A 17,393-nucleotide genomic window follows, 5' to 3' on the forward strand; every position below is an offset into this window, starting at 1 on the left:
CCTAGAATGACATTTGGGAAATGAGGTAGAAATTCCACAGTGCAAAAAGTTTAATGATAAAAACCAACTCATCTTTTATAGATAAAGAAGCTAATACTTTCTATAATTTGGAGATATTTAATTGTGTTAATACAGACACATCTGTTAAATGCATGTTAAATAAAAACTAATGAACTTCAGAACAGGACATGCTCATAAATCATGCTCCAGTGATGACCTCCCCTTATTCATAACATAATTAAGACAGTTGGCTTATTTTCAATTCAGTTCAACAACAGACATTAATGAACCTCCTACGAGTGTGAGCTACTGTACTAAATGCTGGGGACACATGAATATTATACAATCTCTGCTCACAAGGATCCTATGATCTCTTTGTAGGTAATAGACACAAATACCCATAACTGAGATGAAAAGATTAGGACAAGTACAATGAGAGATTTTTAGATCAATTGAAACTGAAGGAGGAGACAGAGTTTTCTTGTAGGAAGTGGCACCTCATTTGGTGATTTGGATCTGGGAGAAAGAGAAGAAATAGAGGGAGGGAGAGAGAGAAGGAGGAAGGGAGAGAGAAAGAGGGAGAGGGGGGAGGGAGAGAGAGAGAGAGAAAGGAGATGACGAGAGAAAATCCATAGAAATGTAAGATTGTAGGGTAAGAATGAGAAATTGCTAGAAGTCCACTTTGGATAGAGTGTAGAATACAAAGCAGAGAACCATAAAATAACAGTAAATGGTTAGGCTAGAGGGCCTCAAATACCAGAATAAGGAGGTAATATGTAGGTTATGTGGAACTACTACTGGTTTTAAAGGAGTTAAGGGATAGGGGGCAGGGAAGGGCAATTGATGAGAGAATTTTTGTGTATTCGAAAAATTACTTTAATACAACAGAACTAATGTGAATACAACATGACTAATGTGAAAATATGTTTAATAAGAATATATGTGTAGGGCGGCCAGGTAGCACAGCGAGTAAGAGCACCGGCTCCAGTGTCAGAACGACCTGGAGATTGAATCCCAGGCTCAGACACTTAGCACTCACCCAGAAACACCTGGCCGTGTAACCTTGAGCAAGTTACTTAACCCCAATTGCTTAGGGGCGGCTAGGTGGCTCAGCGAGTAAGAGCTCTGGCTCCAGTGTTGGGATGACCTAGAGATCGAATCCTGGGCTCAGACACTCAGCACCACACCCAGAAATAACTGGCCGTGTAACCTTGAGCAAGTTACTTAACCTTGATTGCTTAAAAAAAAAAAAGAATATATATGTAGAGCCTATATCAGATCTCATGCTGTCTTGGTGAAGGGCGAGAGGAGGGAGGCAGAGAAAATTTAAACTTATGGAAGTGAATGTTGACAATTAAAAATTAATTAATATATAAAAATATTACTTTAGCAGTTGTGTAAATGATGGATTAAGAATGGCAAATCAACAGAGATCAAAAAGCATTATAATGTCTACCTAAGGACATCATAGTCTGAACACATAAGCTTATTGAGAAATATTGATGAGGTACAGTTAATAAGATTTGTGTTTGATTGAATATGGCTGTAATGAGACAAAGAAAGAAAAGAATTATAAATGGCTTTGAGGTTTCCATGTTGGATGATTACTATCATCAGCCTCCACAGTAGAAATCTTTGGAGTAGATCCGAATACAGAAAAGATAGAGAAGGGAAGAAGTTCAGGAAAATGACCTTGGCAAACACCCACAGAAAAGGCATAGGAAAAGGGTGAAGAACTAGCAGCAAAAATGAAAAAAGAATCACAGAGGTAAGAGGAAAATTATGAAGTCATTGTCAGAGAAGTCAAGGAAGATGAAGGTATCCTAGCAGAACGAGTGGCCAACAGTGTTGAATGCTACAAAAGTCAAAGAAGATAAGAGCTAGTAATAGGTCTTGGGATTTAGCAATAAAGTGTGTTAGTGGTCATGGAAGGGACTGTTTCAGCAGAGCGGTGTCAGTTGGATGGAAATCAATGTGAAAGAGATTCATGAAATTCAAGAAGTCATGAAGGTAGATTCCTCTGTCCTTTTCCTCTTTGCCTCCTTCTTGTCTGGGCTTCCATATGATGCCCAAAGTGCTAACAAAAGCCCTGTGAATCAAAAGAACTCCAGAAATTGTCGACCTACATGAAGAGGAGCTGGAAAGCCAGGGTGGATGGAGAAGCGTGGTATGGAAATGACCAGGAGATGGAATGTAGCCACAATTGTGGGCAAGATAAGCTAAAAGTTCATCTATGAGAGCTCAAGGTGGTTCCGGGGGCAAAAGCCAAGGTTCTTGTGGGGAAGAAGTGGGGATGATAGATTGTCCAAGTTGGGGTGGGGGGTGATATACAGGAAGTAGTTTGGTGGTCTGGTTCTGGTATAATGAGACAGCTTGTTAAGTTACTTTAGATGTGCCAAGCACTGTGCTAAGCCTGGAGATAAAAATACAAAGAGTCATTGCCTGCAAGGAGTTTTCATTCTACTGGGGGAAACGACAGAGTTTAAAGACTAGGGGCCAGCAAATCTATGAGAATAAGAGCTCTATGACAGAAGGGGTAGTTGTCAATGGAAATGTTTCCCAAGTACAAAATAGAAGGAACCAAGAAGGAAGGATAGAGATTTGGTCTTAGTGAAGGAGGCAGGGCTAAGATTCATAAGGCCATAAATAGAGCAGTTAATTACTATGGAGATCATCTATTTCAGTGTCCTCTTTTTTCTCCCATGAAGAAACTGAGAACCAGGGAAGATAAATGACTTGCCTAAGACCACACAGGTAGTAAGTTTCAGAGGTAGGATTTGATTCCAGGGCTTTCTGACTCAAGTACCAGTAAGTTCCTCCTTCCCCTGCCACTGGATCACAGGTAAAAAGAGATGGGCACTAAAAAAAAGGACAAATAAATTGTCTGGATGATAAGGTGAAGAATAGGAAGGTGGGAAGCAAAATGGGAAGGAGGAGCTGCCCCATAAGTGAAGGGAAAATCATAGCAGGCAAATGTTGGGAAACATGGAGAATGTTGGAAGCAGTGAGGTCATGTCTCTTCTCTAGGCCTGTGTGACTGCAGAACCAGTGATTCCTGGTTGGTCTTGCTGGGAGTAAGGCTATAGGTACCAGGGGAGAGTGTTGAACTTTTAACCCATGGCCTTTTAATATCTGCTGCACCACAACTTTTCCTCAGGCAGCATGCTGTTAATAAAGGTAGGCATCTTACATTGAAGACAAATATGAAAAATCTGCAATTAATAGATAATTAGAAATAATGGTTTTAATAGTCAATAGTGTTTAATATGCTGGGATATTTCTTTGGCTAAAATAGAAAGTAAAAAACAATGGAGATTAGCAACGCATCAAGAATATGGCATTGTTTCCCTCCTCCCCCCCCCCACTCAGGAAAGGGGAGGCACATGTGTAGATACCTGATAATGCCGATAATTATTCATGTATGTGACTATTTCACTGTGTGAAGAGGATACAAGTCCTGGGTTTCTGTTTTTATTTTGTCTGCATTAGATAGGGAAATGATTAATTACTGAGCTATATTTCTTGTCAAGTTGTGAATAAATATGTTTAGCATTAGTATAGTTGTTTACAAACAAGAAAACCTATCCAGTTTGCCAAGCATTTGATTAAAAAATGCTTCCCATTCATCACCTAGTCTCCGTAGGAAAGATCTTTACATTTGTGTGGGTTGGCATATTGTAATTAAATGCTTTTTAAATGTTTTAATTAGGCTGATGGGAAATTCAGAGCCTTTGCTCTCCTCTTTGTAAAGAAACTGCTTCCAGATATCAGCCAGTGAAAAGTGAGTTATGAGGCCATAGGACAAGGATGTCTCACTACTAGGCTCTTCGAGAGGAATTCAACTCATCTTTCTAATAACAAAACTTGATTTTTATAGCTCCATCACATTTGAACTAAACTACACAAAAACTATGGGGTTTTTTCCTACTCTTTTTACTATCACTAGAGCTATGATGGTGCAGAAACTATCTTCACCAATGTAGTTTCATAACTTGGCAATCGCTTATAGCTTTAGAAAGTCAACTGGGGGCACTGAATGGTTGAATTTCTTGCCCAGGACCACACTGCTAGGGTGTTTTCAGGGGGCAGTCAATATCAGGTCTTGCTGACTCCAAGGAAAGTCCTCTATTCTCTGGGTCATTCTCCTCTCTTGACTCCATGGAGTCTATTATTTGAGATGTTTTAGAATGCAGTGCTAAAGGAAATGGCCAACATTGCTACTTTAAAGCAAGTTTCTTTGATTCTGTGAAAAAATAATGTGGCATAAATTTGGGCATCTTATGCTATGGAGATTCAGGTGGTCTGGCATGTTTATTCTTCTGCATATTTATAATGAAAGTAAATTTAACATTAGTCTTTTATTTTTCTAGTTTCAAAAAAATGCAATTGATAGTTTCTGGTTATCTGAAAGGGATCATATAAGCAAAAAACCTCCAAAAAGAAATGGAGGGGAAAATATGGCAGCATGAAAGACAGAAGACAAGAACTTTTAGAAAAAGAAAACTAGGAAATTATAGAAAAATGAACATAAAGGAAGGCTTGCTTATTTTAAAAGATTTTTCAATGGTCTTTTGTTTTTGCATTTAGAGACAGCTCGGGGCATAGTGCATAGAGATCTAGAGAGTGAGGAAAATTCAAGTTTGAATCCTACCTTGAAGATTCCCTAACCATAGATCCCCAAGATATTTAACCCCCACCAGCTTCAGTTTCCTCATTTGTAAAAATGAAGGTAATGGCGCCTTTGCCTCAGGGTTATTGTGAGGCTCAAATGAGATGATATATGGAAAGCACTTTGCAAATCTTAAAGTGATCTATAAATATTAGTGACCTCATCTCATCCCTTATAATAAATTCAAATGTTTAAATGAACCAACTAGTACAGCCATCACTCACCAATATTTCCTCTCTGTGTTATTCCACCTCAGGAATAAGAGAAAGACAGTAAGTTTCATCTTCAATGCTCATGTGCATATATGCATGTGTGCATATGTATGCATACACATATGCACAAATACAAATATATACACTTATATCTATATCCCTATATCTACATGTATGTGTGTGTGTCGTATATGCATGTGTATATATGTGCATGTGTGTATATGTATGTGCATATGTGTGTACGTGTATGTATATGTTGATGGTTTAGTGAATGCTCTAATATTCCAATATTTTTTCCAGATGGGTAGGGCATAGCGGGTTGCAATCCAGCCATGATTTTCTATCCTCTTACATTTTCCTTTATAATACTGAAAAGAGTTTCTTTCAAAAAAAATCTCTTTGGACATTTTCTCTCTTTCATCTGTTTGTTGTCTTTCCAGTTTCATCCTCTAATGCCCTGGGAATGGCCTTAATTAGTCCAGTCTCTTGACAAGCATGTCTCAACTTGAATTACCTTCCCCTATTGCATGCTGTTTTATGAGGTGATGTTGTTTATTATCTTTCACTGTCCTTTTCCATAAGTTTATACTAATGAGTTTATGTTCTAAACCAGTGTTAACCTTGGCTGCTATGCCTATCCATTCAATGAGCAAATCAAAAATTTTTTGTCAATCTTTTTAGTAGTCATTGAACCCAGGGCTTTTCAGTTCTTTTCTTTAAGAAAATATATGGACTTGGATTTTTTTTTACAGATGAAAAGAGTATTTAGTAGGTAAATACTATATGCTAGGCATATGCTAAATGCGGGTAATACAAACATAAAAGAGATAATTCCTATCCTGAAGGAGTTTATGTTCAAATATGGGAAGACTATCTATCTATCTGTATTTCTATCCATAGATATAGATATATGGGAGGGGGAGGTAATAGCCAGGAAGAAGAGAAGTAACAAAGATGGTCAATAGAAATAGGACAATCTAATGTCATGAAATGGAAAAGCATCTAATTGCTTCCTAGGGCATCATTTTGTAAATTATATTAGACCCAAGAATGCTAAAAAGCTTCATTGATTAAATCATAGCAGTAAGAAATTAGTCTAACTTTCCATAACAACAAAAAAGTGGAATATATATATATATATATATATATATATATATTGCTTAACCTATATGTATAGTGTATGGGCAACCTATAAAATTTAACATATGGACATGTATACATATTCATCTTGGGTCAGGCATAACAGATGGAATTTCTAGTTAGCCTCAGAATTGAGTAGGAAGAAAAGGTCAAACCAGACTACTTTCAGGACACTGTGCTTTAAGTGGTCCAAAGCTATAGGAAAAGCTTAATTCTTTAACATCACTATTCTCCCAGTGAGCCTATTTATTACAAGACACCATGAACTCCAAAGGATCAAGATTGTGAATAACTCAAGGGGCAAATAATATATGCACAATGGACTTAAAGAGATTACAGCATGTCACTGAAAATGATTTATATGTGGGAAATGAAGGAAAATACATTGGCATGATATATCTAACTGCAAGAAGATGTGGATCAGTTATATAGTGAGAATGATGGGCAAAAAAATGGATAACATAGATATTACATTGAAACTTCTAATACATTAAAAAATAATCTGAGGGGCAAAGCCTTTAGCATATAGGATTAAAGCGATGATGAGGGTGGGGGGATATCCATCGAAGCTCCTAATAAAACATTCCATAAAATAAGGTCTTTGAGGGATATCCGTACATCCAGATGTATTTCCATGTATCCTCTCATTCTGGAGAAAGCATGGCTCCACTGGGATAAATAGCTTACAGACTTGATAAAGTCAAAGTGAAGACATAGTGGATGTTATGAAGCAGTTACACCTGGTTTTGTTAATATGAATATTTGGTAAAATGGATTTTTGTAATGATTTTCTTTTTGACCCTTTTCTGGTTAGCTTGATTTTTCCTGTTTATTTTTCCATAATCTCTTACCCCTTTTGCAGCATTCTCATTTGAGATGTGCTATAGGTCAGCTTGTACAAGAGGTGGGAAATCAGGCCCAGGGAGAGGAGTCACCTTGAGTTTTATGTTTGATTTTGATTCAGACAATTACTTTTCTATCAATGAAACCAAACCTGGCATATTTTAAGAGCTTTGTCCCCAAAAGGAAATTGCATTGATTTTCCTTATAAAAATAAATGTATTATTTCCATTTTTCTTCTCTTTTACATTCTCAGATGTCCATGATTCCATCCTAATATATGAGTTCAACTGTATTTCCTTTTGGCATATTTACTTGTGATCATGACTAATTTTTGAACTGTTTTATTTCTTTTGAATTGGCCAAGGCAAATTGAATAAATTCATAAGCACCAGATTGTCCAAAGATCCAAGTTTTCAGAAGTACTTCTCAACTATTTCTACACAAGAGCTCCCGCATCCCCTTTTTGGCAGTCGATGACATTTCAAGGGCCACCTTATGTAAAAGAGAACTTCCAAGGCTCACTTTGTGGATAATATTTATAGAGAATCACTCCAAAATTCACAAGGAAGAAAAGAGTATGAAACTATTTAAATGATACATTTTAACTTATTGATGCAAATTTCTTTTGGCAGCTGTGTGCATATTTGTTCTTAAGTTGGGTTACTTAAGGTGAAAAAATAAGCCCAATGGAGAAAAAAATATTTTTTTCTTCCCTTTTCTACATAGACAATCATAGTTTGGGTTTATCCCCAAAATGAATTTTCTTCTTTTTGGTGAGATATTTTACTATATATATATATATATATATATATATATATATATATATATATATAAACACTTGTTCCTCTTCCTTTTTTAAAAAATAAAATTTTTGTTGATATCTTTGTTTTTATATCACTTACATATCCCATTGTGTTGTTCTCTCCCTCCCTCCCAGAGAGCAGTCCTTTATAAAGAATAATTTTCAAAAACTGTTCACCAAAACTAACCAACTTATCAAAATAAAATCTGACATGTTATGCATTGTCAGTTGCCTATCTCTGCAAATAAGCAGGGGAAGGTGTTTTTCTCATATCTCTTCTTTGGAGATAAACATAGTAATCAGAATTATTCTACATTTGAGTTAAATTGTATTGTCATTCTTTCAATGTCCATTGATGTAGCCATTGTTGTTTTCTTACTTAATTTTGAATTAGTTCATATATGTCTTTCCTTGCTTTTCTCTCATCCTCATATTCCAATATTCCATTGCATTCATTTACCACAATCTATTTAGACATTTCCTGATATTTTTTGATTACCACAAAAGTGCAGCTATAAGTACTTATGTAGAATCTTACTTTCTGTCATTGATCTCCTCAGGTATATACCTGGCAATTTCTGGATCAGAGGGTATGGACATTTTCATCTCTTTTTTCTGCATAATCTTCAATTCCTTGTCAGAATGGTTGGACAAATTCACAACTCTACCAACAGTGCATCATTGTGCTTACTTCTTCATAACTTCTGCAACCCTGACTGTTTCAATCTTTTGTCATTTTAGCCAATGCTCAGGGTGTAAGATTCAGAGCAACTTTAGAATTACTTTGATACATTTCTCTTATTAATAGTGATGTAAACTTTTTTTTTCCTTATAGAATTCTGTGCCTTCTCACATCAACATCTGGCTTCCATGGCTTCCTCTGCATCCTAGCTAAAGCCTCACCATTTCCTGATTATCCTTCACATACTCATATGAAGATGATCTCCAATTTCTCCTGTACGGGGTGTCCCAAAAGTCTTATCACAATTTTAAACATTTATAGCTTCTGGAAAATAGCATTTATGTGATGTTTTAACATTTGCAAAACACTTTACAAATATTATATCGTTATATCATTTATCTAGGAGTTAGGTGCCATCACTATCCCTGCTTTTATACGAGAAAACTATAACTGAGAGAAGTTAAGGGAAGAGCCCAGAGTCAACTAGTCTGCCCAGACAACTAGTCTGTGTCAAAGGCAGGATTTGAACTCAAGTCTTATATTGACTTTAGGTCCAGCACTCTGGTTTCTGTGCTATCTAGCTGCTTATAAACACTCGATAGATAGATACATACATAGATAGATATAGTGATACAGATTAAATATAGATCGATTAGATATAGATCTTTGTACATATTTCTTTACATCTCCACTAGATTGTGAGCTACATCATATCCCTAGAGCTTAGCACAGTACCTAGGCCTGAGTGAGTGTGTAAGAGCTTCTTGACTTGTTTTCTTGATTTAGGGTTGCTCATATCTGGCCATTCTTTTGAGAACTCAGTCATGTCCTTTGACTACTCATCTAATGAAGAATGAATTTTTGTTATCTGTATTTCTGTTAGTTGGCCATATGGTGTAATGCGAATGTAAATTTTAAAGATCTTCCCTGCCCCTAGGCTAAAGTGTACCAGAAGCCTGGGGAGGGAGGCTTGTTTTTCAGTAGATACTTTTTGATTGGCCAGTGGGTCAATAAGGTTGTTACATTCTCTGAGCCAGGAGAAGGCTATATAAGCCCTGATGTGTAGCTTTGTTTTGGGACTCACTTTGAGAAGTGTTCTGTGATTTGATCTGAATTCTGGGAAGCCATTGTTGAGAGTCCCCCGGCTTTGAAAAACCCAGAATGTGGAAACCCAGATGTTGACTGGGTATGGATGTAATGGTTGGACAGTTTGGAAATCTGTCTACTTGATGTTTCTGTCTTGATAATTATGCCTGTATACTTTGAGGTTCAGGGTGCTGACCTTTTCTCCTGAACAAGGTAAACGATATATGTCTGACTGATTAAAGTAAGCTTGTTAACCCATTTTGAGTTGCTTTCCTTTAACAAAGCAGACCCAAGAACCTGTGTGAGCAGGCACCCTGGGGACACTGGGGTGCTTGCTGCAACATATGGCTTGAATATAAGATCCTTATCAGAGATATCTGACACAAAGGGTTGTTGTATTTTTTTTTTGGTCCACCATTTTTCCTCTAATCTTAGTGGCACTAGTTGCGTTCATGTACCGGTTGGCATCATCATGACACTGAAATTTATCAGTTTTGTTTTTTAATTGCTTCTCTCCCTTATTTTTAATAATCGCCACCTTTGTCATAGTTAGGAGAATTATATGATTTGCTTCTCCTTGTTTTACATGGTATGAGCTTTCATACTCAGGTCATTTATCTACTTTGAATTTATTATGGCATATGTAAGTAAGATCTTGGTCAACAACTTATTCTTTATCGATGATTTTACATTTTTTCCCAGGAATTCTTTTCAAATCGGCAATGTATTGTTCTCCTGGACAATTTATTTTTCCATCTTTATTGAACACTGAGTTATTGAGTTCTATTATTTCTAATTCTTTCTTGTCTAGTCTGTTTCACTGATATTTTCTTTTTTTCTTTTTTTTCTCCCTTATAGTCTATAATAATTTTGACGTCGGAAATTCCATCCCCCCTTCATTTTTACTTTTTTTTTTCATTATCCCCCTTGATATTCTAGATCTTTTGTTCCTCCAAAAGAATTTTATTATTAGTTTAACTAGCTCTAGAAAAGTACTCTTCTGGTAGCTTGATAGATTGCTAAATCTACAAATCAATTACAGTCACATTGCCCCTTTTATTATATTGGCAGAACCCAACCATGAGAACTAAATATTCCTCCAGCTATTAAATGTTCTTTGTTTCTTTAAGAGCTGTTTTATAATTGTATCTTTAAATGTGTAAAATGTACTTTGATAGACTGAATCCAGGATGTTTTAGTTATCTCTGACCCCTGACTATATTTCTTAAAAATCATTTTCTCTAGTGATTTTTTTTTTACTTTAAATGATACTTCCCCCTCCCCTTTTTCTGCAACTTGATCTACACATAGAAGTATTTTGTATTTCTTTTACATACATTTCATACTTCCTAATGTGTGGGCAAGTTGTTTCTCTCATAGGAAATGAACTCTCTTCAGCTGGAACAATTTCATTATTGTGTTAGAATCCTCAGTCCTGAGCACATTGTCCTAAACATAAATAGTCATTTAATAGGTGTTTGTTGAATTTAGTTAAATATGTGTAGAAGTACCCTTTGACTCAGAGATCCTCTTACAAGGTATATATTCTAAGAATTGACCCCAAATACTTCAAAATATGTATACAATGTAAGTTCCTTGAGGAGAGGAAATATTTCATTTTTGTCTTTGTAGCACCAGCAACAAATGCCACATTTAACAAATGTTTGTTATTGGATTGACTGGGAGTTGCATTTTTCACCATAGAAAATAGCTGGAAGCAATGTAGATGCTTTTTGACTATATGCTGTAATGGACAGAGCCCTAGAGCTGAGAAGACCTGAGTTCAAATTTGACCTCAGATTCTGTACTAGTTGTGTAACTCTAAGCAAGCCACTTTGCTATTTTGTGTCTCCACTGTAAAATGGAGATAATAGTAGGACTGAGTTCCCAGGGCTGTTTTGAAGACCAAATTAAGGTAAAATTTGTAGTGTTTTGTTAACCTTAAGGCATTATACACATGCTATTTATTTATGAAATAAATCCATGGTAAATTGTGCCTCATGGTAAGAAATTATGAATATGATGCATATAGAGAAGCATGGAAAATTTTTATGAATTAATTCAAAGTAAAGTAAATTCAATATACATAATGACCACAGTAATGTAAAGGGGAACAAAAAGAGGAAGACCAGATATCATGGTATTATAATGACCAAGTTTGGTCCCAAAGAAGGGTGGAAAAAATGTAACTTCCTCCCTTGCAGAAGTCCATGATACTATGGGTATGGAACATTACATACATTTTCAGGTTCACATGATGCATTAATTTTAATGAACTGCTTTTTTTTCACTTTTTAAATTTTTTGTTGCAGATGTGGGTGATCTAAAAACAAAAGTTACAACTATCATATTTTGGAAAAAAATATGTAAATATGTATGGACACAGTATTCTACCTATATGTATATGTGGATGTATACATATACATATATGTCATTATCATTATAACTGTTTTTTAATCCACAGGATGATAACAAGTATACAAATATACACTGGGTACTTAAAACAGGGACAACTTAAATTGTGGAGGCAATTCTACACTTTCATTTTCTCTGATTATAAGGATATCTATAAATAAATACTGCAACTTTCTTTAATAATAATTGAAAAAACCCTTATTTCAGTGTGGTGGATACAGCTTATTCTCATTGCTACCATTAACATCTGCTGATGTTAAAAATACACGCAGCAGACTTCATCCCCAAGCTACCTGAAATTTGAAGGAAAAGGAGTGGTCGGGGATTACTTCTCTGTTCTTTTATGTTTTGTTCAAAAGTTGAATACTTGCCAAAATGCCCAGGAAGTACAGTGTTGGGTTTGAAATCAACATCCAGTTCAAGGAACCAGGAGAGCTCTGTAGCAGCCCACTGAGCTGAACAGAACATGGAGTTGGATGTGACTCTACATTCACTAGCTTATATTTCTGTCCATTTCTTTGAAATGAAAAGAGAAAAAGTAGTCATTTATATGTCACCATATACAGCTGCTCAGAGGAGAGGAAGGAAACACATCCAGACAGACAGGCTGATGGATTCACTTACCTCCCACTCCAAACTGATGGGAAACTGTAGTCAATACAACCAAAAATCACACCAAGCCAAAGGGAGACCAGGATGGCAAAGTGTTTGCTGTTACTTCTTTTCTCTCTATTGTCTTAGTCATCATCTTTTAGATTATATACTTCTTGAGGGCCAGGACAGAGCCATCTCAGCTACTTTGTGGCTTCCCTGTACCCTTGAAGAGTGCTCTGCACATGTTAAATGTTTAAGGAATTTTACATGGAATTGAATTGAATATGGATACTCCACCTTTTTTTGTAGAATGCCTGAACTCTGAGTAGAAGCTCAATAAGCCACTACCATTTGTTTGTCTTTGTTTCTTTATAATAGGAACAACTAAGTAGGGCACTCTGCATATCCCAAAGGAATATCTCATTAGCTCAATTCCCATTTGTGATACTGACTGTCACCTCATAGGCTTGGGTTTGCAAGGCCAGCACTCTGGAGAGTGTTTATTTCCCAAGTGGACATTGTCTGAAATTGAGAAACGCTGCCACCAGGTGGAGAGTGATGCCTTGACTATAGCACCATTGATTGAATCTCCCCACAATTGTTAACTAAACAAAAGGGAATAACAGCTGTTTCCAGATAATGAATATATTTTTTTCTATAAAAAGCTATTTATTAACATTAAAGAATAATGTTTTATTTTAATCTTATTCAATTGGTATATTTTGTACCAGCAACATTTCTAAGCATACCCCTTTCTTTTCCCTTTACCTGATGAGCTATCCCTTAAGATTAAGAAAGTAGGGGTGGCCAGGTAGCACAGCGAGTAAGAGCACTGGCTCCAATGTTGAGAAGACCTGGAGATCGAATCCCAGGCTCAGACACGTAGCACCCACCCAGAAACACCTGGCCGTGTAACCTTGAGCAAGTTACTTAACCCCAATTGCTTAGGGGCGGCCAGGTGGCTCAGCGAGTAAGAGCACCGGCTCCAGTGTTGGGATGACCTGGATCAAATCTCGGCTCAGATACTGAGCACCACACCCAGAAATAACTGGCCGTGTAACCTTGAGCAAGTTACTTAACCCCAATTGCTTAAAAAAAAAAGATTAAGAAAGTAAGGGAGGGGGAGGAAAGAAAAACAATTCAGCAAAATTAACCAATGAATCAATCATGTCTCTCAGTAGATGCATGTAATTTCAGGCCCTTAGCACCCCACCACTGTAAAGAAGGAAAAGTGAGTATATTTTCTCAACTCTTCTCAGGCATAGCATGGGTATCCTAACTGTACAGCATTCAGTTTTACTTTTATACAGCAATATGTTTTAAAAGAAGTACTTATGAAACAGAATTTGTAAAGAAGCAAGGACCAAAAAAAGACCCTAAAATCAAAAATGAGACATCCCAGTACAGTCAAACTTTCTCATGAATTTGTGTTTACCTTAATTCTGGTTTTGAGCAATAATCATTTACATTTCCTCTTTTAACTCCCAGAGAAATTCCCCTACGACTTGTCCATGAATCTGAAATTTTAAATAATTATATTAATTGGTACCCCTTCCTTCCTCCCTCTATATTGCCATCTCATTGGCCGGCCCTTTGCTACTATACACTATAACTTCCCTCACATGTTTCTTGACTATCACAAAACCACAGAATATTAGGGCAGGAAAGGGAACTTTACAAATTCATCAGATCACCCCCTCTCTTTTTACAAGTAAGGTAACTGAGGCCGGAGAGAGTAATTAACTTGCCCAGGGATACCTTGTTACATTGTGTAAGACCTGGAACTCAAAACCATATTTTCTCATTCATCTGAAAGTATTTAGAACTCTGAACCTAAAGACCTTGTCTTGTCCTGTTTTCTAGAAAGGAAAATGTATTTTAGCAACTAAAAGAGAAAGCTCATAGTCACATTCTAGAATCTATCCATGAGTACTATGAATCTCCATGACTCTTTTTCCCCAATCAGATGATTGGACTTGACCTGAGACCTCTTGGTTTATAATGTACTACAGAAGATACACATCATCTAGAAATAAGTGTAATAAAAATTAAAATGTGATGGTATAAAGATGAGATCCTTTGTCATAGAGAGAATGCCTTAGGACAGAAAAAGGAGAGAGAAGCCATATTTCTAGAGGGGCAGCATGATAAAAAATGAGAACTTCATAGCTGTGGGTACTGCCAAATTATTTGGTGGAGATAAATTATCTATATCAGGGGCTCTTAACCTGGGATCCATTGGCAGTTTGGGAGAAGTATGATTTTTTTAAATGGCACCTATTTCATTATATTTGGTTTCCTTTGTTATCCTATGTATTTTATTTTCTGTATTATTCCAAAGAAGAGGTAAACAGGCCTTACCAGGTTTCTAGAAGAGTGGACAATGAGAAAAAGATTAAGAACCCCTGATCTATATAGACCTTGTGTTGAACAGATAGCCTGGCATCTCAGGCAAACTCCTGCCCCTTTACAATTTTCTGGGGAAATTCATATCAATACAAAAAGAGGCACCCACACAAGAGTGTTCTTGAGCAGTAACTATTCTGTTTATTGTTCCTTTCCTTTTGACTCTAGGCCAAATTGTAGATTCTTAGCCTGGAATTTAAGGCCCTTTACAATCTTGCTCCAAATCATATTTTCCCACCTTATTACCCAACACACTAAAGTTGGTCACCAGTTGACTCTTTTTCATCCACAATGACCTCATGTCCACTAAGAGAGGGGACTGTGGTCTCTATCTCTCACTAACCATATCCCAAGACCTTGGAATATTACAGTAGCAGTAAAATCCATCTTCAGAATGTTGCTACTGCCTCACAACCTTCCTGAGATTTGAAAAATGGCCCATGATCCTCAGAGAAAATAGCAGCATCATCTTTTTCTACCAACATCTTAATAAATAAGTGGTCAGTCTCTCAATGTGGCACAGTAAGAGCAAATGTGGTCGGTCTCTGGTCCTCTACTAAGCTGCTGGATTGCATGGTGCTTATTTGGGACTCCGAAGGATAAACTGTTATTTCATTCAGTCAGCTAAAATTAATTAAACTTCTACTGTGTTCTAGGCATCTATTAAGTCTATTTCATAATATGGTATGATAGAATATACACTGACACTGGAGTCAGAAGACCTGAGTTCAAATCCTCCTTCTGAATACCTGTTTGATATTAGGGGAGTCACTTTGCCCCCCTGGGCCTCATTTTTCCCACCTGTAGAATGGGATGGTCTCCAAGGCCCCTTTTGGCTTTAGATCTATGATGTTAAAATTTTATGGGCACAATTTTGATTTAGCAAGCGCTATGTATTAGGCACTGTGCTTGGTTCTGGGGATCCAAAGACAAAAATGAATGGTCCTTGCTTTCCAAGAGTTTACATTCATTTGGTTGGGGGGGGGGGGTGGAAGTGAGCAGTAAAGCATAAGCATGAGATAAATATAATGCAAGATAGTGTGAGGAGAGAGAAAACAGTTGAGGTTGGGGGGGGATCAAGCAAGGCTGTAACTGGAATGGTGGGTTGGAAAAGATTGTGGAGAGCTGGGATTTGGACTTTTTTTCCTTTATCCATTCAACTAAGTGAAAGTGTTAGGTCCCTGCTGGAGGTGACTTCTGATGCCCCCCTTTGTAATGATACAAATTTTCCCAGACAGGTATTGGAGTCAGTGGCTTCTTTGGGCAAAGTACATCTTTAAAGCCAGACCTTCATGTCCACAAACAATGGAGAGAGTCTGGGTCTTGGGGCAGTGACCTGGTTTCTATTACTGGTGTTCCCATTTAGTGTCTCCCTGCATTGAAGTTATTTTAACATCAGATTCAGTTAAATAGATGTGAATTGGAGTCATCATTTAAAGGAAAGCCAAAAAAAAACAGGATGTCTTCTGCTACACAAAGACAGGCAGGATAATTAGGTGTGATTTGTAACTGCAGTGTGCATAACCATGAGAGTGTTTCCATTAGGCAGAGAATTCTGAAGTGTGTGTGTTTGTGTGTGTGTGTATGTGTGTGTGTGTGCGTGTGTGTGCTGGGGGGGGGGCAGACCTTGTCAATTTCATCATCTTTTTTTACCCACAAATTTATTATAATTGCAATAGAGTGGGTATAGAATAAGGAAAAAATTCACCCTTTGGAATGTAATATTTCTTATTGTTCTTGCTGTTTAGTCATGTCTGACTCTTCATGACCCCATATGGGGTTTTCTTGGCAAAGATACTGGAGTGGTTTACCACTTCCTTCTACAGTAGATTAGGCAAATAGAGGTTAAGTGTCTTGCCCAGGGCTCCAAGTCTAGGGAGTATCTGAAGCTGGATTTGAACTCAGGTCTATCCTCACTTCAGGCCCAGTGCTCTTACCAAGGAGCCACCTAGCACTTGTTATTTACAGTTACTTAGAAACTAGATAATGATCCATTGCCAAATGGAAGCCTTTTGGGACCCTGTTTAATGAATAGATAAGAATGATCTATAATTAACCTGTTAACTTCTTACTTGTAACAGAGCCTCAAAGACAGCTTGTTTTCTTAGTTGGATTAAGGTTGTCTGTTACCAACTTGTTTGCTTTATGCGTGTGCTTAGGGATCCATATTCAAAGCTAAAAGGAAACTTCACTCAAGTCCATGTCTAGGTGATCACAAATTCAGCCAGCTGGTAGAATAGATCTCCTCCTTGACCTTGAGTGAGGAAGGCCTAAGTTCAGATCGTGACCCAGACATTTAGTAGCTATATGGCCCTGAGTAAGTCACTTAACCTCTGTTTTTTCATCTGTAAAATTGGGGTGATAACAGCACATAGCTCAGAGGATTATTGTAAGGTTAAATGACAGCATATGGAAAGTTCTATACAAATGCTATTATTACTATTATTATTCTGAATGACTGATGGCTCAAATGATGGGATTTTTTTTTTTTACTTCTATGTGGGCCAGTGAGTATTTTTGTGTCATAAGCATAGTAATTCTACT

General features: G+C 37.0%; 1 protein-coding gene across 2 annotated transcripts in view; it reads left to right on the forward strand.

Moving 5' to 3' along the window:
- Positions 1-17,393, forward strand: part of SUCLG2 (succinate-CoA ligase GDP-forming subunit beta) — a 332,626-nt gene that overhangs the window by 255,008 nt on the left and 60,225 nt on the right. Inside the window, exon 10 of one of the 2 annotated variants that reach the window (XM_069084158.1) lies at positions 8,502-10,669. The exons of the other annotated variant lie outside the window; for it this stretch is intronic. Coding sequence (XP_068940259.1) covers positions 8,502-8,561 — 60 coding nt within the window. The 3' untranslated portion in view covers positions 8,562-10,669. Of the gene's footprint in view, positions 1-8,501; positions 10,670-17,393 lie in introns of those variants that run through there. 2 annotated transcript variants of the gene reach the window in all.

This window comes from Petaurus breviceps, unplaced genomic scaffold, assembly GCF_028583685.1.
Source record: "Petaurus breviceps papuanus isolate PSGF00001 unplaced genomic scaffold, PetGlider_PUasm1.0 174, whole genome shotgun sequence".
Classification (NCBI taxonomy): Eukaryota; Metazoa; Chordata; class Mammalia; order Diprotodontia; family Petauridae; genus Petaurus; species Petaurus breviceps.